Below are 24,277 nucleotides of genomic sequence, written 5' to 3'. Positions count from 1 at the left end.
CTGTTTGCAAATGATCAGTGTGTATGTGGCACATTATTCCCTGACCATTACTTACCTGGGTTCAGGTGAGATAATTTCACGTCACTAAACTTTCTGCAGAGATTCTTTTTTTAATTAAGTGTCCAAGTTTCCAGTAAACATGCTTTTATAAGACCTGTTTGTGACATCTTTATAATCTCATGCTAATATAATATAAGACTAGCACTTATTAAAGAATTCACAAACAAAATGTGTTTTTATATTAAAATCTGCTGCAGTTTAATAAAAAGATGTGAAAAGAAGATTAGATTTCTTCACAGTCTTACAAACTGCTATGTGCTGCTCATGTAGGAGTCTTTTATACACCTTATGTGTCTGTGAACAACATTGTGTATTGTGTATGTGTAGTTTTTATTTCAGCAACTTTTTCAATCGTGTTCACAAATGTTCCATTTTTTCCTTCCTCCTTCTTTCAGCTGTATCTATTTAGTTTATAAATAACAAAAACAAAGCATTACTTTAAACACTTGGAATGAAACAACGATAAACATTAAAAAGAAAAAATAAATACAAATCCAGACATAAATAAATAAACAAATATTTAAAAAGAAAAAAAAGGTGGATGGAGATGGCAGGGTTTCTTTAGGAGTATGGGGAGTATGTTATTTGTTCCATCTGGTAGATTTCCCATATCTTCTCAGTCTACTTAATATGTCTGGGGATCGGCTTTCAACCACTTTTGTGATACAATTGTGATACATTACATACATAGCTCTGTCAATACCTACAGGTGTAGGCCCTGTAGTGCCACCCTTGGATCTTTTGTAAGATTCTGATGATCCTCAAAGAGCCTCAAAACCCTCTTCTCAAAGTGTTCTTAATTTGTTGCATGTTCAAAATATCTCTTTATGGTTACCAGTGTGTACCACTGTTTCTCCAATATTTATTTGAGTAATATTTGGCCCATTTTAGCCACTTTTTCTGTTAAAAATTATTATTACCTTTTAATCAATCAATACATACCAGTCTTGACACTCTGAACAAAGAAGAAGTAACAAAAAAATCCAAAATGGGAGATGCAGATTAAAACTGAGCTAAACTTTAAGTGTTATATAACATAAAAAAAGTTGTTGAACATAAAACAGAAGCATGACACACGGCGTTTGGCATAGATATCCATGGTAATTAAATTTGACTTATCTTTATGTGGCCCTGCCCTTCTCCAAATCTGATAACAAATCATCAGATGCTAACGTGTATTAGTGTGCATGATAGTGCATATAGGGACAGGAAATCAATGATTTATGGAGAACAAAGTAGGACTGACTTTCATGCACCAAACTGTTGCTAACGGTGGAGCATGGGTCCAAGAGAAGTGACAGAGCTGGCTTGCTTTCTTGAAGTCGATCCGGTTGATGTTAACTGTCATTTTATAATTCTGCTGCATCACAGACTTATGACGAATGAATGACATGTGGATTTTGTAGTAAACATTACGTTAAACAAAGTTTGTACCCATCTTCCCTCTTTTCATAATAAGTTTGTTCGTCTTCTTACAAACTGTAACAGATTGTAGCTTACAGTTTATTCATATTGTACAATTGATGTAATAAACTATAAAACTCATACAAAGTCCGCAAGTGATGACTGGAGTTTATCCAGCCTTCAGCTCTGACTGATACTGTTTACCGCACACTGCTTTGTTTTGCGTCACGCTCCCTCTGTAGCAGTGTGTGGGCCACGTCTGTCAGCGGCCTGTTTGGCTCCGTTTGCGCCATGACAGTGTGACACTTGAACAAGCTCTGTGAATGTAAGCACACTGAGCAGATTCTGTACACAAAGCCCCGTCGCCTGCTCTCTTAAAGCTCAGCCCGGCACAGCAGCAGGCCCCAGCCATCGCCACTTATGGTGGTGTGAGTGTAAACAAACACCTGGGTCTCTCCCCAGTCACCAGAACCCCACGATCAACGCACACACACACATGCTAAGACACAGTGCCACAGCTGCTGCTTCTGGCAGGGCTTGTACAGGCACAATTGGAGAGAACAGATAGTCTCCAGGTTTAGTTTACTGCAGCTGAGAGGGCTCTCTCTTCTGAGGAACACTTTATTTAAAATGTGTTTGTCCGGATGAGAGCCAGATGCCTTAAATGAGAAAGAGAGCTGTTAAGGCTTCGGTCTCAAGCTAAAAGACACGTAAACACAGCCTGTGCCTACTGAAAATCCTTGCTTTTGTTAGGATGAAACCTGTGATGGTCTCTTAGAAATCTGCAGCCTGCCAACACATCATCCCTCGAGTGGGCTTCAGCTCAAAAAACACACGTTTACAGGAGTGTAAGGGAGTTTTTCTTCTTATTAAAGGAGCAGTTCGCCCCTGGAAAAAGCCGCTGTCAGTCAAAGCTGGTGTTCTCTGTAATCGAGAGAAGCAATAATATTTGAAATTGGCGCCATAGCTGTGGAGAAAGTTGTACAAACAGCTCGTGGTTTCGCCCATTCTACATTCCTACAACACCCAGCATGCATAGCGCCCCTCCCATTGAAAGGAACGGCCCAGCGAGAGACACTGGAGTGAAATACTACTGTTTTCGCTGCAGGCAGTGGCTCAGAGCGGTACAGAATCCGCAAATACGACGAGAATATACCAAGCGGGAACCTCCGGTGTGAATAAATTAAATTAAATACTAAGTAGCAGGTATACTGTGCTCGCTTTAGCTGGCTTGTTAGCCTGTTCAGCGTTTATTAAACACTTATTTAATCGTCGGCCGGTATATAGGAGTCGGCTTTTCCCCGGAGAGATTACAGCGGACCGTAGTGATGAGAAGACCGGTTATTTTAAGCATGCACCCAGCATGCATTGCACTCTTAGGGCTCATTGGAGAAGTGGATAGCGTCCTCCAAAGGCACAGAGCATAATAGCATTTTCTTTCTACCATAATTAGCTCCCCATAATAGCATGATAGGACTGAGGTTAAAACATGCTGTAACATGTATTTCTCAGCGTCTTTTGAAACCTGGCCATGACACAAAAACACATTATAATATTAGGATATCAAAGTAATCCTCCCTGATGCGTAAAGAGTCCTCTTAGAGGGCAGAAATAGACAGAAGAGGGAGAGAGAGCACACATGCAGGGGAGCATTGTAGAATATGAACACATGGCTTCAATTGGCTTCTCTCTGCTCCATCATCAAATCTGCACAATCTTAATTAGGACATTAGGCTTCTTTTTTCCTCCCTCCTTTTTCCATCATGTCAGCTTTCAGTGACGTACGGCGTTAAGAAGAAACAACACCAACTTCAAAGCTACAATATCTGCTTTTATTATCACACAGGCCCAGTAAAAAAAGGGGCCGATTGAATACCTTCCATTTTCCTCGAGCCCCGGCCACTGTGCTGTTATCTTCTTCACGTCATCTGGCTCCAGAGTAGGTAGATTACTGGAAGCAGAAATAATGGCTGCTGTGTTTATCGTGGCTTGGATACTGTCCGTTTAGGCTCGGGACCAAAGGTAATCTGTCAACCTGCTGTGAGTGGCTGAGTATAAAATGTGGGAGTGAGCTGCAGCGGAGAGGCCAGTCAGAGCTTATTGCGTGGCTCGATACATTAAGATAAGGAACATGGGCGGAGGAGAGGCTGCAGGGCTGTTTTTACTGAAATCACACAATGCTGCAATTTATAGTTTCTCCGTTTGCAGGATAATTGACTCCATTAAAGTTTGTACTGGAGAATGCCAGGGTGCTTGTGTTCTTGTAAGCAGGAGTCTTTTTTTACTTCAGAGACTTTTGACGATTTTATTTGGCTTTATTTCAATAAAAAATGTGACCTTTGACCTTTATATGATTAGCCCTATAAAAAGGCATAGAACACTACCTTTTCTCCTACAAATAAACGGTAAATGGACTGCATTTATATAGCGCTTTTCTAGTCTTTACATTACATGTCACATTCACCCATTCACACACTGATGGCAGAGGCTGCTATGTAAAACGCCCAACTGTCAATCAGTCACCACATGCATACAGATGGTTTTGTCACCGGGAACAATTAGGGGTTCAGTGTCTTGACCCTTAGACTGCATAAAAGATGGACGACTTCACTCCCTCAAAGTGAAGCCAAAACATTTGCAGCGCCCCCTGCTGACTGGCTGCAGGTCATGAAGCCCGCCTCCTCCATGTTAAAAGATGGGACATGAGTCAAACTATAAAATCAAAATACAGGTCAAATACATTTTTCTTAAACATGGTTTCTGTCATTATAGCTAGTTATTATCATGCTGATTTGCGTCCAAGGGTTTATTTTTCTGACAAGTTTATTTTTAATGAGTTATTTGATGCTGTATAAAGGATGATTGACAGCTCTGTTGACAAATCCAGCTCCTGCAGCCGAGTAGAGCAGGATCGACAAGAGGAAACTTGACTAAAACAATCACTACAGTCATTGACCTAACCTCAGACCAACACGAGAAGCTGTTCTGCTGTTAAATACGCTGACGTGCAGGATCTTTTTTTGCTTTCAATTTCATACAATGAGCGCAGATGGAGACGCGTCGTCCACCAAAATATACAGTCATTGGTCTTGACCATGGAAACGTTGACATGTAGACTGAGGGAGCTGGGGATCGAACCACCAACCTTCCGAACCTACCACTGAGCCGCAGCTGCCCCATAATTCAGGTTTATATGCTACTAACTTTTCAACAGAGTGTAAGTTCTGAAACCGGAATTATGTTTTATTTATGTATAACATGTTGAAGAAAGATTTATTTTACAGTATATAAACATCTGCATAAAAGTCACACAAAATAGCTGAAAATAATAGCTAGAAAGCATCATTATTTAGATGATTATTGATCATTGATCTAAGTCGTTTTGTAAGCAAAAAGCCCATACCATTTGATCCTTGTTTCTCCTAAAGGAACGTTTGCTGCTTTTGATTCCTTCAAAGCTGGAACACAAACAAGCGACTTAAAATATTAACATCTAACGCTTAATCAATTAACTGAGATAATAATGAGCAGCTTTAATATTAGCTCATTTAATATGATGAATGTTGAATAAGCGTATCTACAAATGTCAATTGATTGCACATTTAGCATCAGAACAAAATACCGTACTTACTGGAGGCAACTGCAGCATAATCACTCACAGCGCTTGGTTAAGGTTAGACAATAACTGTGGTTTTGGTTAAATTATTAAAATAACTCCGCACTGGCTTCAGGCAGAGACGGGACGTGTTTATATTCTCAGTATTTAACAGAAATCACAATCTTTTCCTAACCTTAACGTAGCCGTGTTGCTGCTTGTACCTGCAAACGTATGATCAAGCTGTGAGAGACAAAGACACACAGGCATGTGTATTTTGTCTTCACACTGGGTCTGTCCCACTGGGACAGTTAGATTACTGTAACCACAGCGCTAACTACTGTAGCTACACTTATGTCGTTTTTTGTGATAAAAGCAGTCATCTGATACGTGACTGACAGACTCCTCCGGCGAACATGGCCGTCCTTCTTGTTTACATTCTGTGCTGAAGGCTGGGTGTCAGCGGCTGAGGCCTTTCTGCTGCATTAGCAGAATAGGAAGAGTGTCTGCCAGTTCTTCTACTTTTATTAAAAGTAAACCTTATAAGCCAAGCGCTGCAGCCTGCCCGGACCCCCCTGACAATAATGTACTAACTGTTCGCCCGCCAAACTATCAAACTATTTTATATTCCACACCTGCTAGGCATTACACGCAGCGCTCCATCCCGGCCATGCAAACACAACAGAACTGCCTTTGTTGGGGCCTCAGGGCCATTAGGGCAGGGTGGGTACAGCTCAAACGTGTTCAAGAAACAATTTATCAGAAGGAGATAGACACACTACAGGCCTTTGTGCTCCCTGTGACACCGTGCTCTAGCGGCAGGCATTTCCTGCCCTGAGAAGGCAGGTTTTACAACATTTAGGGAGAGGTATTTTAATTGGAACCACCTCCAGCCTGACGGAGGCCTCGCTGGAGAAACATGGAAAAGCTGTTGAGAGCGGCTCCCCACGGTGTCACACAGCTAACTAACCAGTCCAGGCCGGCTCAGGGCTCTTTTTCCGTAAAAGATAATATTTGCCGTTTGATTTATACACAAGTCAATTATTGTGTTCTTCGGTCTGGCGGTTGGATGTTTCTGTGGCTCACGCTGATTTGTCATAAAGCTCAGAGATGGTGGGCTCAGTCGGTTTCTAATGACTCATTTATAACAACGCCAGTCAGGCAACTGTTTCACATTTGTTTTGTTGTTTATTCTCTTTGCATTGTGTTAATGTGTGCATCCATTAAATTCATTAATGAGTATTTTTCTTCGAGCATCTGTGCGGCGTCTGTGTGTGTGCGGGGACAGCACAGTAGGAATCCCATTAAGTTTTCTCTCTCGACAACTTCTGACGTCTGGTTCGAAATCAAAGACAGATGTAGTGGATGGCATTATTCCCAATTCTTTGGCGCAGCTACACACACTTTGCGCCCTACAAACAAACACATGCGCCGCTCTTTCTTTTTCCTTACATTTTCTGTTGATTTTGGGGCTGGGACTACTTTTTAACAATTTGTTCTGCCAGCAAAACAGCAGAATTCTCAACACTGTGATAAAAAGCAAATTTACTCTTGAAGGGTTTTTTAAATATGCTCATAAGCACAAGACATTCTTTCATTTGATTAGCAGATGGTTCTGTACACATTTGGATGGACACGTCTGAGCCAACATTGTTAACATGTTTTTGACATTTAACAGTCTTTTAGCGTGTAGTCTTTAACACTGACATTTACAGTATGTACGCTGCACAAGCTACAAATATCACAGCATCACATCAGAGAATGTCACACACTATGGTGTTATTTTTCCTTTCGTATCCAACTTTTCTAACCTGTTGAACCTTCTTGTCTTCAGCTGTGGGAGACCCTACATCAAACTGAGCCATGGGGAGGGCTCTATAGACAAGGGAGACAGGATACCACGGCCAGGTATGATCTCAGTCATGCTTCTTTTCTGTCGTCCCTGCCTCTACCTCCAAGCAGCTTGGGGAGAGTGTTTGTGAGCGTGTTTACTACTATATATCCCGGTCTCTCTGTTCCTCTGAGACTGTTCTTTACAGGCCCTTTACAATGTGCTAAAGTAGGACCCTTCTAAAAACAGTAGACATATTTATCCATCCATGCATCCATCCTTTATCTAAACCGCTTATACTGGTCAGGCTCGCGGGCGAAGTTAGCGTCAATCCCAGCTGTAACTGGGCGAGAGGCGGGGTACTCTGAACTGATCACCAGTTAATCACCAGTCAATCACAGGGTAATTTACAGATGTAGGCAGGGACGTGGATTTTAGGGACACCAAGTGTTCTGGTTTCCGCTTGTAGTCCGAGTAATATAGACCAAACACATGTCAGCAGGCTGCGGAGTATGCAGGAGAAACAGTCCCTGTGGAGAGCAAAAGCAGGAGGAACGTTATGCTCCGTAATGACATCCCGGCTACCATCAGTGTCAGCTGATGATGATTTATCTTCTTAATAACCTCTATAAACAGACAACGGCATGCTTACTGCTAACAATCTGTTCGGGATCTAAAATTAAACTTGAGATAAATTCCCTGACGCTGTGTCACGAAAGCCATTCAGCGTTCAGATTTTCCTCGAATGCATCAGAAATGATCGATGCGATCTCCATTCAACAAACGAGCATTTTAAAGGTAGTTTTCTTCTCCTCTTGAAGACATTTCAAGATTTAGAAGATACATTTTTACTTTTTACTAATCTGCTTCATGATGTTGAAATTCCGGCAAGGGTAAGACCCGTTAATTAAAGTAAATCACAAGAAAAACTGGTTCTTTTTCTGAAAACAATACAGCACGCGAAAAAGGAAGTCTTTTAACGCTTACCTCCGGCTACCTGCCCCGGCATGTTCACTGTTGTCCCAGAGGCTACATCGTCGTCGTCAGACTATAGCCGATGGAATCTGAGATTGATCACAGGGCTGGCACTTAGAGACAAACAACCTTTCACACTCACTGGCAATTTTAGAGTCCCCAATGAACCTAACAAGGATGTCTTTGGACTGTGGGAGAACATGCAAACTCCACACAGAAAGGCCCACTTCGTCCAAACTGAGATTCAAACCAGGAACTTTCTAGGTGTGAGGCGACAGCGCTAACCACTGCACCACCGTGCAGCCTTGACATACACAAAATAAAACTGTATGTCCTGCACTCTGCAGCTGCACACAAACCCAAACAAACAAAAACTGTCCAATGAGATTTCTCTGTATCTTACGTCGGGATCATTTTCTTTATCCCTCTGCTTCTTCATATATTGTGTATCTGGTCTAAACTAGACGTTGGGATGTCAAATACAGACGTTTAAAGGCAGACATCCTGGTTTTTCTGATGATATAAACTCGTGCAGCAACCAGACACAGTGGAAGACATGTTTTGAGTGAGAAAGCAAAGCAATCACAGAGATGCACCAGTTATAACAAACAAGAGCACTCACCTTCTCTGGGACATTTGAGCATTGCAGAGAATAAACAACTATAACAGAAAGGGATTAGAGGAAGTGGAGACGTGAATTAAACACCCCCAAAAAACCTGACAATATGCATCATCTTAAAGAGATTATTACAGTGGATCTTTCCTCCTTAAGCCGCAGGGTGACATCTCTTTGTTTTTCCTCTTCCTGGCAGAGGACCAAGTGGTTGTGTCATCAGACTATGACAGCACCCACGAAGCCAACCACAGTGACAGCAGTGATGTAGCACATACAGAGGAGGACGCAGAGGAAGGAAAAAACTCCGCCCAGAATGTCATCCTCCACCCACTAATACCTCCGGAGGTAAAGCAAGGACGCAGCTAAAGCAATACAGCGCTGTTAACGAGACACAGCAGACCTACAATCAGCAGTTGTATTGGAACATGCATTATTTACATTGCATCTATTTGTGTCACCACTTCTCATCATGTGTCACTTTCACAGGACAAACCAATGCTGGCTCCAGAGCCGTTAATAATGGAGGACTTAGAGCCGATGATGAGTCAGCTAAACAATTGGAACTTCCCCATATTCACTATGACGGAGAAGACCAATGGGAAATGTGGACGGATCCTCAGTCAGGTGAGCACATCAGTAAGAGTGCCAATGGGAAAGGTGAGAGGTCAGTCAGGCCCCTTTCTACTCTGCAGTACACCCGGGTAATTATCACCTCAGCTCCGATCGGCATTGATGGGAACACAGAACCCGCGTCAACTAATCTCCACCCCTTTCCGGCACGATGTTATGCTCCGTCGGTAACTTCCGCGACTCGTCATCTCAGCTACAAATTCCGCCCGTCTCCGTCCAAGCAGCGCTCGAACATCGTTCCAAAGTTGAGTTTGATACACAGACTGAATGAGGAAGAGATACAATGAAGACGCAACCACCGTAACTTCTTCACTGTTTACTAACCCTGTGCGGGCGCGTTTGTGACGTCGGATGGTGACGCAGCAGAAAAGAGACCGAAAGGAGTGTACTTCACTCGAAATGGGAAAAGAGACAATCAGCATTTATAAGCGGGTCTTCCTGGGTCGGAAAAATCTGTGTCAACTCACTAATTGTTGGTAGGAAAGGGGTATCCGAGTGGCAATAAAGCTAGTGATGATTTGCAGAATGATATAATGGATTTGGACAGTTAAAAATTAAAATGCTCAAGTTAGACAAATTTACGAGATACAATAACCTGTACCAAAACTGATTACAAATGTATCGATCCCAGACTTACTGACAATGAGATGGTGTGTTTTTAGGTCTCCTACAGGCTCTTTGAAGATACAGGCCTGTTTGAAACCTTCAAGATCCCTGTCAAAGAATTCATGAACTACTTCCACGCCCTTGAGAACGGTTACAGAGACATACCATGTAAGCTTGGACATCTCCACTTCCTTCCTTTTCAATTATTTCCACTCAGTTAATAACCTTTATTTACATCTGTAGCAATGAAAGCAGCCACTAGAGGGACATGTTGCACCATTTTTGCTGTGTGATGCATCTATATGACTGTATGCAGCCTTTATGTCGTGATAAGACACATAAGCAGCCCAACAGTGCCCCCTGGTGGAGAAGATCCCGCACACAGTGAGCTGACTTGTTTCCTCCTCTGACCCAGATCACAACAGAATCCACGCCACAGATGTGCTTCATGCAGTCTGGTACCTCACCACGCAGGCTGTGCCCGGTCTGCCCAGCCTCATCGCTGACCATGGCTCTGCCAGTGACTCAGGTGTGTCTGACATTACAGGTACATATGCAGAAGTGTGGCAGGGGGTGCTGGTGTGTATGTGAAAGTGTCAATTAAACAGAACGCAAGAGCTTTGAATGTTTCTTTGTTCAGTTTTATAACTTTTTTAAAGTCGTTTATTCCCTTAAAGACTTTCGATATGTAGGCCAGACTTTCAGATGCCTCTGTCTGCCTGCAGCTTTACAGTGAGCCCTCTCATTAATGTCAGAGCGTCAGACCTGCAGCAGTGTCTTCTTATCCTGCTCACACTTTATCTTATCTTTCACAGGCTTTTGGCACTCGCATTGACGTGCCAAATACTATTTGAAGTGTTGAACAGCATGAAATTGCAGGCAGATTAGAGTTCCCTCTCACCCATATTTTCATAACCTCATTTGTATGCCTTACCGGGGCCTTCCCTTTGATCCACATATAAGTGGATTTGAGTGTTCGAGTGTGTGTTTCTGAATGTGTGTGTGTGCATGTGTGTTAAGGTACAACTATGTGTGTTTTTGTCGCACAAATCTGCGACATATTCTCACTCTGTCTGCCCCCGCCCCGTGGCTAGACTCCGACAGTGGAATAACACACAGTCACATGGGCTTCCTGGTTTCAAAGACCTACACTGTGTCAGAAGACGGTTACGGCTGCCTGTCAGGCCTCATACCTGCTCTGGAGCTCATGGCCCTCTATGTGGCTGCCGCAATGCACGACTACGACCACCCCGGGCGGACCAACGCTTTCCTCGTGGCCACCAGCGCCCCACAGGTACTCGTGTTAGCCTACTTGATCAGGAAGAAGAAGCTCATTGCCTGATTTATAATTGCACACTCAGCTTTTCTGTCCAGACACACATATCTCCTAACTTTAGGTAAAAAGAGCCGTAATCATTCTGATAGATTACTTAAAGAGCAACTCGCAGGTTTGAGAAATATATGAATTAATACTTTACAGCGGCTTCTGGAGTCATTTTTTGTTTTCTTATATTTCCGCATGAAAACAGACAACAGGATGTGACGGCAACATAAGGGAGTCCCACAGATTAATGACGGTTTAACGTTAATAAATATGGATCTAAATCACAGTCTTTTCATTGAAGATGTAGAAATTGTTCATTCATATGCGTACGACGGACCACAGGCTTATAATGGATGTCAAAGAGACCAGGAACAGGCCAGGATCAGGAGAAATAACGGCCGCAGGAGACATAGAGTTGTAGTGCGACGAGAAACCGGCGTTAGCTAGCGATATCTACCGCTGTGCTCACATCACAATATTGTAAAGTTTATCTCAAACCAAAGGCTGTAACAAATCATGAGTAGTAGCAAGTGGGAGCATTAATACTTACCCATTACAGTTACTAATGAGTGTCAGCTTGTCTACTTTCTATAACGGTAAATTGGTACTACGTTTTACGGTGTGCCACGGCGGTGTGTGTGAGAGAGAGAGACAGAGAGGGAGAAAGAGCAATGACAGCTTCCTGATAGGTGCTTGTTCGTCCCGTCCCAAAGTCTAGTCTCCTCACCTGCACACAAAACGCACCGAGGCAGGAAAGCTAGCTCTGTTCCTCTTCCTGTCAGGAGACCGGCGGGCTCAATGTCCCGTCACGCTAGAACTTGTGCAACCGGCACAAACGCAAAAATAAATGCTGATGAATTTCACTGCTAGACTACAGAAATAATACCTACACAATATGATACGACCGCTCAGACTCACTACCACCTACTTCTGCACTTTGAGCTAAGGCAGAGTTGGACGCCGCGAGTCCCTCTTGTTACGTAATATGACGCCATGTTGAAAAAAATATCTGTTTTGTGCCCTTATGTCTTGTAAATAATATCAAATCAAAGATTAAACTTTTTCACAGCCATTTTCAGACAAGAATCAGTCTTAATGTAGCAAAAAAATAGAAGTAGCAATGTAGTACTTCTAAATTCTAAATAATAGCAGGATTGTTGTGACATAATTTAGCAACGTTTGAGTTATCCCGTCTCACTTTTTAGATCTCTGTCAGTACTGTACGAGCAGGATAGCTGGATCGATACTCAGGAATTTTGTACTTGTTTCTGTAACGCGTCTTGTGTGTTTGCAGGCAGTCCTCTACAATGATCGATCCGTCCTGGAAAACCACCACGCTGCCTCAGCCTGGAACCTCTTCATGTCGCGGCCCGAGTACAACTTCCTCGTCAACCTGGACCACGTGGAGTTCAAGCGTTTCCGTTTCCTCGTCATCGAGGCCATACTCGCGACGGATCTGAAGAAGCACTTTGACTTCCTCGCTGAGTTCAATGCCAAAGTAGGTCTAGAAATATAATTGTTTGACACTACATATTAAAAAGATATGAGTGTAAGATTTAATAGATATTATACTTAAATCCCTTGTAAATGTTTTATTTCACAAAATCGAGAACTTAAAACTATTTCCCCCTAACTTAATCTTTCAGCAATGTAGGTGGGGGATTTTAGGTAAATGCCAACGCTCGGTTACAAACACAAATCCTGAGATTAAAAGATGAATTGTCTAAATACTTCTTTTATTTCTTCTTTAAGTGGTCGCTTTGTTATTCAGTTCTATGAGTCATGAGTACATTGTAGGAGTCCTTGCTCTAACAGAGATCCCTCAGCTCTGTTGAAAAAAGGCTTTGTTGAAAAGGAAATGTCTGGTGGTTTTCCAGGAACAGGTCTGTATGCAGAGCATTGAGGTAATTACAGTATGTTGGACTCAGGTCAAAGAAAACAGAGCACCCTGCGACTTTTCACAAACTCTGAAGTGCAAACAGTTGGCTTTAGATTTGAGGGTCTTGAGTTATTTCATTGTGAGTATGAGAACGGCGGTGGTGCTTTATGTGCATGCTCTGTCAGCTAGCATTGAGCTCATTGTCTCGTCAAGTCATGTCTGCCTGCAGTTCATCCCCCTCCGCGCTTCCTGGAAGGAAATTAGGTTTCTGTGAAGTACCCATCAAGTTTTACACTTGATCTCTTCAGCTTCCTGAGTTATTAAGTGAGAATGATGAGACCCAGGGAGTCAGTGGTCTTCCTTCCCCAGGTCTGAAGCGCAGGAACGTAACTAGAAATAAATTCATTCTAACAGTGTTGAGGTTAACGCGAGCTTCACCTTCTTGTGTTTGATGCTGCCACACACATCGAAATAAGCTGTTAACAAATCATCAAGAGCTGCATAACTTATTATTTTAATGATATTTTTTATTTATTTCTTATTTGTTTATGTGCCATTACATTAAAAAATCTTCTTAGTTTTTTTTGTTCTATTTAGTTTGTTTGATCCAGACTGCATTCCAGTGTTGTTGTATGTCTTCTCCCTGATTAATAAACACCAATATTAACTCTTTAAGCAGCAGATCAACACCACATTTACGTACTGTGTGTCTACCCTGCTGTGTCTGCCATCATGTTTCAATGAGTAACTGAGTACGTTAATCCTTCAGGTTGGCGACGATCCGTCCACGGGCATCGACTGGTCGAACGAGAACGACAGGCTGCTGGTGTGCCAGATGTGCATTAAACTGGCCGACATCAATGGGCCTCTGAAGTGTAAGGACCTGCACCTGCAGTGGACAGAGGGCATTGTCAACGAGTTCTATGAGCAGGTGTGTGAAACGTCTCTGATGGGAACTTGGACCCCATTCGTGTCTGTTAAACGAAAGATCAATGTGCTGTTATGTGTGCACGCAGGGTCGAACATGACAAACACCTGCACAGTATAATACACTACGGTCCATTACACTAGTGCTGCAGCACTAAATCATGTCCACGTGTAAGCAGGATCAGTATATCATTTTGATTGTATGTTACATTATTACATATTGATCATTGCTCCTTTTAGGTAGATCAACCTGACGCTTATAGCTATAAAGAAGCAATAATGTGCAAACACAACCTGGCCTATAACTCGTTTTATTGTGAAATCTTTTCGGGTCAGTAAACAAGGACGAACTTAAACTGCTTAAATGAAAAACATTAGGAAGGCCTCAATCTCTGAACCCATCGGCTATCGTCTGACCACAATATTTTCATGTTGAATCTGTAAATAGAGATTAGGAAGGCCTGACCGCTGCAGTGCAGACATAGGCTGAAACATAAACATTCACTTGTAACAGACAAAACACAGACAGATTGTGCCGGATTTACACTTAAAGAAAATGGGTGGATGTCCATAATTGTATGACTTTACTTGTAGGGAAACCTAATTTATGCAATGTAACCACTATTAACAAACACTCTAATTACTTCTGTTTGTGTTGATTGACTAAATAAACATGTTAATTTGTGAAGGGATTTGTATCTTGTAGAAAATAAATAGACTTGGTGTTAGGACAGGCTGAGGAGGTTGGACATATTTAGTATCACGTTTAAACAAAAAGGGAGCGGACACAATAGCAGACCGTAGCAGATTTAATTAACACAAAAAGGCCAAAAAAAAAGCAGGGAAGCAGGTAAAAAATAAACATTAAAGAAAGGTACAAGGTCCAGTAAATTGTGTGAAACACCGGAACAGCATCAGAAACATTCACTCAAGAAGCGAGGCTACATGGTTTGACGAAAACAAACTGGCACAGAAACAGGGGAAGACTTATGCTGTGTTCAAAATGGCGTACTATACTAGTACGTACTGATTTGGCCAAAATGTAGTATGTAGTATGCAAACAAAAGCTAAATGTGCAGTATGCCAAAAATACCCAGATGTCGTACGGATTCAGAAAAAAATCTCCAGTTTGCATCGGAGCAGTCGACCTCGCCTACTGTATCCCACAATGCAAAGTGCTGGAACGTCACAACAGCAGATGAAGTGACGGACAGCAGCAGCATTCCAGCAGAAGGGGGCGCTATAGCTAAAGAAGCGGCGGTTATTGTTTACTTTCACCTGGCGTAGCATACTGCAAAATGAATTTAAAAAGCTCCTCCATACTACATACTACTGCCAAACACTGTATGGAGTATATAGTACGTAGTGTATAGTAGGTTGTATGTAATATATAGTACAGCATTTGGAACACAGCCAGAGACTAAATGCACTGGGGAGGTGAGGGCAATCAGGCACAGGTGGGACTAAATAAGGAGCAGGTGAAAGCAATCAGGGCAGGGAACACAATCACACAGGAGGGAAACGACAAGCAGGAACAACGAACACAAGAGGGAACTCGACACTGAATAAATGACAGACACATTAACACATTTTTTGTTTAGAGCTTTTCATTGGATTTGTTATGCGAAACCCATTCAGCTCCACATCTTCATGACTTATCTTAATCTTGTAACCAAAAATTTGATATAGACCATATTCTCCATCAATCAGTCAAGCCAACCTGTAAACCTGCACATCAGTCAGATCGCTGCCTTAATGAGAATCAGCCACAATGTTCTTATTAAGACAATGTGCTCATTCTTCTAATCTAAAAATCAAACTAGTGACACACACACAGGAAGAAGAGATGTACACCAGCTACTGTACTCGGATGTTTCCTCTTCAGATGAAGTAGAGCAGAGCAGCCCCTGGCAGCGTGCTGTGCGTCTTCTATTGTGTCTTAAAGCCCACAGAGACTAAAGCACAGAGATGAAATACAGTCCTCCCCTATTTGTAGTCTTTGCGTTGAAGCTTGGTGGATTTCACAACCTTTAATAAATGTTTTATTCACTCTCTGTGACATTTTGAGATGGTGAAGGCAGTGTCGCCTCTGAGAGGTGTTTCTGAGTGAGAAGCTGTCAAAGCGGTCAGTCCATGACAGGATTTACGCATCAGTACATGTATGTATTATTCTTGTACATTAAAAATGTTCGTGGCATTTGCGCATAGAGGAAAAGGTTTTTGCTGCAGAAATGGGCGAATGATTCACATGTAGGCAGGGCAAATTTATTTATTTATATAGTACAGAACCAAAAAACACTTTGACATTTAAAAACACTACTCAATAAAAAACAGAACAATAACGATATGATTAAAGAAATGTTTAAAACGAGGTAGAATGAAGTAAAAGACATTATATTCAGATTATATTGCAATATTAAGTTGGAAGTTGCCCAAAGTGCATAAAGTATGCAATAAAAAGGCAGTACAGATGTTTGCCTTAGAGGTTTGGCTTTATTTCAAGTGTAATAAAATCATGTGTAAATGCTGCCTTATTTTTAATATTCACCCAGCAGCAACTTTTTTAGATACACCTGTACGATTTATTGCGATTCAAAATAGCTCTGACCTAAATTCCACCTTTAATGTATTCTGTTTTCACTGAAATTGATGGAAGTTGTATGTTTTCTAATGAGCCATAGTAAGTGGAGGAGTACATTATGTTGAGAAGTGTTACCCACTTTTAATATTTCATCTTTACATGCATGAGTGGTGCTTAGAAACACATCTGAATAATGTGCACAGCAGTAAAACACCAACTTTGATTACGACATCAATGCTAAAACATAGAGGTGAATTAACCAAACTGAATATAATAGCAGGCTTTATTGCAGAACGGTTGTATTGGCCACTGAGTGTACGGTGCTGCTGTAACAAACAGGATCTAGTCGAGCCTTCAGTCTATAATGCCACCCTCAGCGACCTTTGTAACAGTACGTTCCCTTGGCATTGAACGGCTGCCAATCTCTGTTAATTGCCTCAGGGTCAAGCCCCGACCCTTTATGCTGCTACGTCAGCCAGCGGACACAACCACCTTGTTACAGGCCACCGAGGGGTCAATGCGGGGGGATACAGAGTGCAGGAGAAAGGCTCTTCAATGACAATAGTCTCACTGCTTCTGCTGTATGTGGTGACGTAAGCAGGGCGCCCAGGCAACTGTCATTCAGGAGCAGCAGCCCCTGATTACCGCTCCGAGAGACCTTGAAAAGCCGCAAAGCAATACAGCCCCTCCTCTATACAGAACATATTCAGGCGTGTATACAAAGCATACAGCCCATAATTCTCACACAAACAAGACAGACCCCCAAGGATAAGATTTATGCTGAGAGGCTTTCTCAAATTGATTATGATGTGTGAGCCAGGATGTGGGTGTCTTACATCAGTGTCATAACTGCATAAATCTCTGGGATTACAGACGTTTAATAACTGCTTTAAATCCCAAGAAAGAGTCCTCCTCTCTTTAAATTTGTGTTCGCTCACCTGTCAGGTGATTCCATGAAGTTTCACGTCCCACTGAGACCCAATCTTTTCATGCCTCTTTGTGCTTTTTACATTAGCATCTCTCTGCTCTGCAGGAACAAAGTCACTCTACTGTATAGAGTATGGGATTACATGTTGGGTTAGTTACCAAGGCAACCAGGAAACCTTGCTATATGTTATTGTTCATCCACATCCATACAGACATCATAGACGGCAAACATGCTGCTGAATTTACCAGAAAATAACTCACATGAAATTGTGCATTTGGAGTAAGGTAGCTGGAAAGGACACAAATGTAGAATTGTGTCCTCTTTTTTAGCATTTATAGCTAATTAATTATACTCAATATCAACATGAACATATTGAGTCCTGTAGTGTTTGCACAGCAGGTCAGCATGTGTTTTTCTACAGGCAAGAATACAGTCGAACATATACTACCAGAATTACTTTGGTCAGGATAGGAAGGTCAAATGCTGTTATAATGTTTTACCACTGAGTTCAAGGTTGTGTAAACATAAGGAATCTGATACATCATTATCGCTCCACCACCTCCTGGTTGAAGAGACAATGCAAAGGGAAAATCTGGAGGGCCAACGGTCCATTTGTCCAGTTAAAACAACATGTTTGAAAACTCATGCAACAACTTGCTAGCTAGAGTTACATGACAGGATAGGAGCGTAAACGCTAGCTAACTGTAATATTAGCTAGCTAACAGTAATGTTAGCTAGGAATTGGTTGAAAGCTAATGTTAGCTATCGAGGGAGGGAAGCCACTGGGCTTTCTTCAGGCACACTCGCACCGAACCGAAGACTTAGTTGAAAATGCCTTCACTGAATCAGGGCATCTCTCATAAAGAAACATCACTATCAAAGAAATAAACGGCTACCGGATTTGACCCCCATCATGTCTTTCTCAAAGCATGGCGAGGAATATCTAATCTAAACATCTAATCTAATGTTAGCTGTTGTGACTTCGCTGTCGGAAGCTAATAGGTTTTCAAAAATGTTTTTCTACCTTGAAATTAGGCCCAATTTTCAGTTTTCAGTTACTCAAGAATTAAGAAGTTGTCAAATAATAGGAACTAGTAGTTTTTATTTAATTTGCTAACCTGGAATACAGCAGTACAATATTATAGCTGCATTTGAGCTTCAAACCCTGAGCGTGACATCAAAGAAAAATGGCCACCATTTATATGATGAATACATTTTAGTCTTTTGAAACAACAGCACTTTGCACGACTGTAGTTTTACAACAGCGTCCCTCAGAAAGACCTGAGCTTTTACACACACACACACATAACACAACTGGGTTACAAGAGAGAAAAGAACAAGTGTGTGTTGCTGGTAGGTGGGGGGCTTGGACGATGGAGTATGTCTGGCAATCAAGCCTCTGTCAGGAATTTCTCACCCTGTCCTCCAGGACCCAGAGTGATGTTGAAACTGTTGCTTTCAGTTGGCAGCTCAGGTGTAAAGTAGTCATTGATTGGCATGGAGAAATACTGCTCTATGCCCAGCTTTAAGCCTCCTTCTTTGTTTCACCTGTTCCACTTTATGTTTTAAGTGCTGACAAATAATTGTCTTCGCTGCAGTCGGCACCAAGCTTCACATTCTTACACAATATTTTCAGACTTGATAGATGAAGGCTTGACGTCATCCCACTGCTTAACTCCAGCCTGAGTGACGCAGCTCTTTTGGAGTAGTCTATGAGTTGAAATGTGATTCATGCAATCACTCAGCTGATGATGATTTAGCTAATGTGGGTCATGCTCTGTGCAGGGCGACGAGGAGTCCAGCCTGGGCCTTCCCATCAGCCCCTTCATGGACCGAGCGGCACCACAGCTGGCCAAACTGCAGGAATCGTTCATCACACACATCGTGGGGCCGCTGTGCAACTCCTACGACTCAGCCTGCCTCATACCTGGACGATGGGTGGAGCCCAACCCAGAGACCGAGGAGCCGGAGATGACGGAGAACGAGGAGGAGGAAGAGGAGGACACTGCAGAGGAGGACGCGTCGACCAGCTCAGAAGCATCACGTAAGCACTCTGGGCTAAAAATAAAGCAATACACTTGGAGTGATGACAAAAAACTTAGAGTGTTATCTCCTCTGAATGATGGGAAATAAATTTGTAAAGTGGGGTTTGTTGCTTATAAAAGAGACCTTTTCAATTAGCAGCCAATGGGCCGAATCCAGACCATCAACGACCTCAATCCAACTCAATCAGTCGGTAAAAAAATGGGAAAAAAAGGTTTAAAAACAGTCCCCGCTTGTCAAACTGTTGATGCAGCCATACAGAGCAAACATCAAATCATTCATGAAAATTGTTTATTAGAATATTATGTTTTACTCGACTGCTTAGTCTATTCATTAGCTACGTCTGTGGTTGAGCATTAAATAGCATCTTTGTTAGTTTTAATGCAGACCTTTAAAGCAGAGAGGATTTAAAAGAGTCAAACTCAATTTAAAACAGAATTTAAATCCAAAAGATCTAAGATAGGTTAGCACTGTTACCTCACAGCTAGAAGGTCACCAGTTCAAACCCCGGTTTGGGCAAGGTATTTTGAATGTGCGGAGTTTGCATATTCTCCTCGTGCGCGCGTGGGTTCCCTCCGGGGTCTCCGGCTTCCTCCCACAGTCCAAAGACATGCTTGAAAGGTTAATTGGTGACTCTAAATTGCCCATAGGTGTGGGTGTGAGTGTGAAAGGTTGTCTGTCTCTATGTGTCGGCCCTGTGATTGACTGGCGACCAGTCCAGGGTGAACCCTGCCCTTCGCCCAATGACAGCTGGGATAGGGTCCAGCCCCCCACGACCCTGAACAGGATTAGCGGTATAGATGATGGATGGATGTTGTTGATTTAAATTCCTCACTTTAGAGGCCTGACATAGGAAATGTAGGAAATCAGCCCCTTCAGAAAAAGGTCATTGAAAAGGGATGTTATACAAAACTGCAGTCCAACAGTATATTACAAGGTCTCTGATCAGGCTACACTTGTCACTTAAAAAAAACTCCTTGCAAAGCTTAAGGGAAGTGCAGTGTTTAGTAAACCTCTAGACCAGCCTGGGAGTAATACTGTGCACAAAGTAGAGGGTTTTATAATTCATAAAACATATACTTCCTCCCCGGTTTAATATTTATATGAACTACAAATTAAACGTTTAATAAATTACAGTTCTTTTGCCATTTTCTTTATTTAACACAGGTAAAAAAGGCATAAAGCACCATCCATACATAAAGCCATTCAAAGTCCTTACACAGTTAAAAACAGAGCATTGAGAACATTGCGAGCTTTAAATGTAATATGACTTTAAGTATATTATAATATATAAAGATGTAAGATCCGGTCCAGTCAGAACAACAGTAAATGCTACTTTCTATTTTCTGTTGAATTATAACTCTACATTTACCTTAGATTTTAGAGTTCCCAGAATTATTTTCTCTCAGCTCCTGAAGCCTGGAGTTATTTCTCAACACTGTAAGTATGACCCCGTAATAGAGTCCCAGTTAAACTTAGTATCTTTTTAGTTCCTATCCCAGCTGTCACTGGGCGAGAAGCGGGGTACACCCTGAACTGATTGCCAGTCAATCACAGGGCTGACACATGAAGGTAGACAACCTGTCAGACTCACACTCACACCTACGGGCAATTTTTTTATCACCAATGAACCTAACGAGCATGTCAGTGGACTGTGGGAGGAAGCCGGAGTACCTGGAGGGAACCCACACCCACGCATGTACAGGGAGAACATGTGTGCACACTCCAAACAGAAAGGCCCACTACGTCTGAACCGGCATACGAGCTGTGAGGCAACAGCGCTAAGAACCCAGTACAATGAGATCGACATAGGTGTTATGTGTGACTGTTCAGTCAGTGTGCTGATGTGTGCCTGCAGTTGTAAGTACATTTTCTGTTCAGGCTTAAATTGATTCAAGTAAATCATCAAAAATGTTCTTTCTTTTTGCTACAGAGAAATCAGCTCCCAAGAAGAGGAGGAAAGCCTTCTGCCAGATCACGCAGCACCTGATGGAGAACCACGAGATGTGGAAGAAGGTGATCGCGGAGGAGGCCCAGAAACAGGGCCAGGGAGCAGAGTCGGTCCATTTAAACAATGTAGCTGAGCCCATCCTGGCTATCCACGAGGAGGAGGAGGAGCCGGGCAGCAGAGAGGAGCTGGTAGAAGGAGAGGATCCCGAGGAGGGAGAGGAGGAACCAGAGTGGCCTGTGTCCCCGCAGGAAGACTCTAAACCTCCAGAGGAACTAGAGGAGGGGGACCCACAGTGAAAAGCCCCATGGGAAATATGGAGTCGGTCAGGGCGCGGACATGAAGACGTTTTTCTTGTTTTCTTATCCAATCAAATGACTCCTGTTTTTGCCAGCACGTCACTTAGACACAACACTGTAGATGTTTGGGAAATGTGTGCCTATACAGAGAAAAACAGGGTGGGAAAACTTGTGCTTTACACATTTTATCTGAATATCTGGTTGCACCAAACATTTAAAGGAGCTTTCCATATTGCAATACAGGATTCTTTGTGTACTTTGGGATACAGACTCTTTTGCTACTGTCAAGAGAAGAGAGAGACTGGTTGCACCGACCTCAACCCAACGTGGTAACACAGGACTGCAGAAATTTGCTGCCAATTTATACATAATTATTTTCTGAATGCAATTCTATATAGACACCACAGTTACTTGTACTTGTGTTTCAATTTTAGCGAGAGTTTTTGAGGTCTCACATGGGCCGTAATATGTTTTTATATATATATGGATTATAAAAGGAGCCAATCACATGAGGGAACATTGGCGTATCTTTCTTCCTTTCAACGTCTGCCAAAATTAAGCACTCACCCACAGGCTTTAGCTTACAACATCGAATTGTTATGCATTTTCTGTTTGATATTTGTTGCCAAATGATGTACTTTATACCACAAGTGTTTCCACGTTAGTTTAGGGAAGGACAGATGAGGCTACTGACACTGTGTGTGTATGTGTGTGTGCAGGTGTGGATGTGTACGCGTGTTTAAGTTCAAATGCACAATTTCTTCTTCAGCCTACAAATATGACCTGTTTTTTGTGCCATCTTTAGTCTCCAGTCTTTACATCAATATAGTCTTTAAAGGGTTTTTAAGGGTGTAGTCCAGAGGCCTGAAATCATGCCGAATCTGTGCTGAATACACGACCAAAAAGAAGTACACAAAGCGTACAATAACACTGCCAAAGTGTTTAAATATAGAAACAGCTAACCATGTATTTATAAAACAGGAAAGTATAATCTATAAAACAGTTACATAAATTATAAACTGTATAATCTATAGGTAAACTAACCAACACAGTGTTCTTTGTCTTCTCAGCGTGCTTTATAATACGCTTTACTTACTGGTTCTCATTCTATGTAAATACAAACCTGCAAATGATGCTAACCTCTTACCCTCAGGAACACCTTAAACTGTAGAAGTATAAAGTCAATCATGTTACAGACGTGCAGGGACGGTCGGTTCAAACGAGGCTGAACTTTACATCCCAACCTCAAACTATTTTACATGAGGAAAATATGGTTTGAAATCACGTTTAAGCTGATAAAAACAGCCTGATTTATGTCAGGTGACCCGCTCTCAGATTAGATTCTGTTTCGACAGTGGTGGTGAAAGACTATGACAGCCCAAGCAGCACTCTGAAGCTAACTACTTGAAAAGATTGTTCTTTCTTTAATGAAATAAAAATCTAGTTGACAACCTTGAAAACCTTGAAAAGTCACCGTCTCAGTAACGGCTCAGGTGACAGTGATGGCAGCAGTTTGTGTTTGGAATTCTGATCACCAAATATTCTGTCGCTCAGACTCAGTACATGATTTTTCCTCACATTGGCACTTACATTTTATGCACTCACTTTTAATGTGTTCTTATTGCTTCATTATCACAGTAAAAATAGAATGCTATTTAGTATAGTTGATTTGATATTCAGGTCAGATACTTATTGTCCATTAAACTGACTTAAAATGGAGCTTGCTGTTTGGCACTAGCATGTAAGAACAATGTCCAATATACACATAACAATACACGTAATTATACATTAAGATAAGATGATCTTAAAGTGACAGTAGCGGTGGAATTATTTAAGTTATAAGTGAATTGTTTTCCATTGGCATGTCAGCCATCATAGCCAACCAACAACAAAACATAAAACACAGCAGAACTTTAAGTTGTAATCTCGAAGATCTCAGTTTCGTTCTCTTTGGCGGCACCTGTGGTGATAAACGGTAATTGCGGGAGCACACTTCCCAGATATCCAGACAGTGTCGCATGTGTGACGTCCACGGTTGGCTCCGGTTGTAACTCTTGATTTTCCTCTCTGACGTTTGCCTTCATCTGAGCGTCGAATTTGTTTCTTTTTCTTTGGATTTTCACTTATTTTTGAAGTTGTATCTGTAGTCATCCATCTTTTCTTTGTTTGTTCAGCCATAGTAGATTACTGTTTACTCGCAACACTTGCAGAGACCGGAGAAGCAGCCGCTTTGCTCCGCCTACCCTCTCTGGCAGATCAACCACTGCTGGGTGATGGAAACTTAACTGGGTGCCACTTGGGATGCTTTACGAGACACCCAGTGCGTAACACTGCAAATGCAAAGGCTTTCATCAGTGGGCCATAGGCTCAATCACCATTGTGTTACCTCATTCGGCGATAGATAGAGACTTAACAGACATTTACTTAAATGTAAATCTTAAAGACTATCATTCTATTGTCGAAATCAATGATGAAAATTGAAACAAAAAAAACTTTCTGAGAGACTTAAAATGTATTGTTTCAAATACATAACTTAATCATTTAGCATGATAACAGCTGCACAGAACATGATGATAGAAGGTCAGGACCTGATGCATGATTGTGATGAAAATGTAATGCTAAGAACACCAA

General features: G+C 42.0%; 1 protein-coding gene across 1 annotated transcript in view; it reads left to right on the top strand.

Annotated features, from left to right (window-relative positions):
* LOC138613137 (cGMP-inhibited 3',5'-cyclic phosphodiesterase 3A-like) overlaps positions 1-23,241 on the top strand; it is an 80,375-nt gene extending 57,134 nt beyond the window's left edge. The window contains exons 5-14 of the mRNA XM_069686739.1: positions 6,894-6,967; positions 8,678-8,826; positions 8,968-9,105; positions 9,774-9,885; positions 10,133-10,246; positions 10,812-11,011; positions 12,336-12,539; positions 13,690-13,851; positions 19,142-19,400; positions 21,333-23,241. Of these exons, the coding sequence (XP_069542840.1) occupies positions 6,894-6,967; positions 8,678-8,826; positions 8,968-9,105; positions 9,774-9,885; positions 10,133-10,246; positions 10,812-11,011; positions 12,336-12,539; positions 13,690-13,851; positions 19,142-19,400; positions 21,333-21,646 (1,726 nt within the window). The 3' untranslated portion in view covers positions 21,647-23,241. The remainder of the gene's footprint in view (positions 1-6,893; positions 6,968-8,677; positions 8,827-8,967; positions 9,106-9,773; positions 9,886-10,132; positions 10,247-10,811; positions 11,012-12,335; positions 12,540-13,689; positions 13,852-19,141; positions 19,401-21,332) is intronic.
* Positions 23,242-24,277: the final 1,036 nt, after the last annotated feature.

This window comes from Semicossyphus pulcher, unplaced genomic scaffold (genome assembly GCF_022749685.1).
Source record: "Semicossyphus pulcher isolate SPU_LCO1_2020_fin unplaced genomic scaffold, fSemPul1.0.p SCAF_8, whole genome shotgun sequence".
In the NCBI taxonomy this organism is placed as follows: domain Eukaryota; kingdom Metazoa; phylum Chordata; class Actinopteri; order Labriformes; family Labridae; genus Semicossyphus; species Semicossyphus pulcher.
Note: the sequence above shows the minus strand (reverse complement) of the source record. Positions and strands in the feature narration are given on the sequence as shown.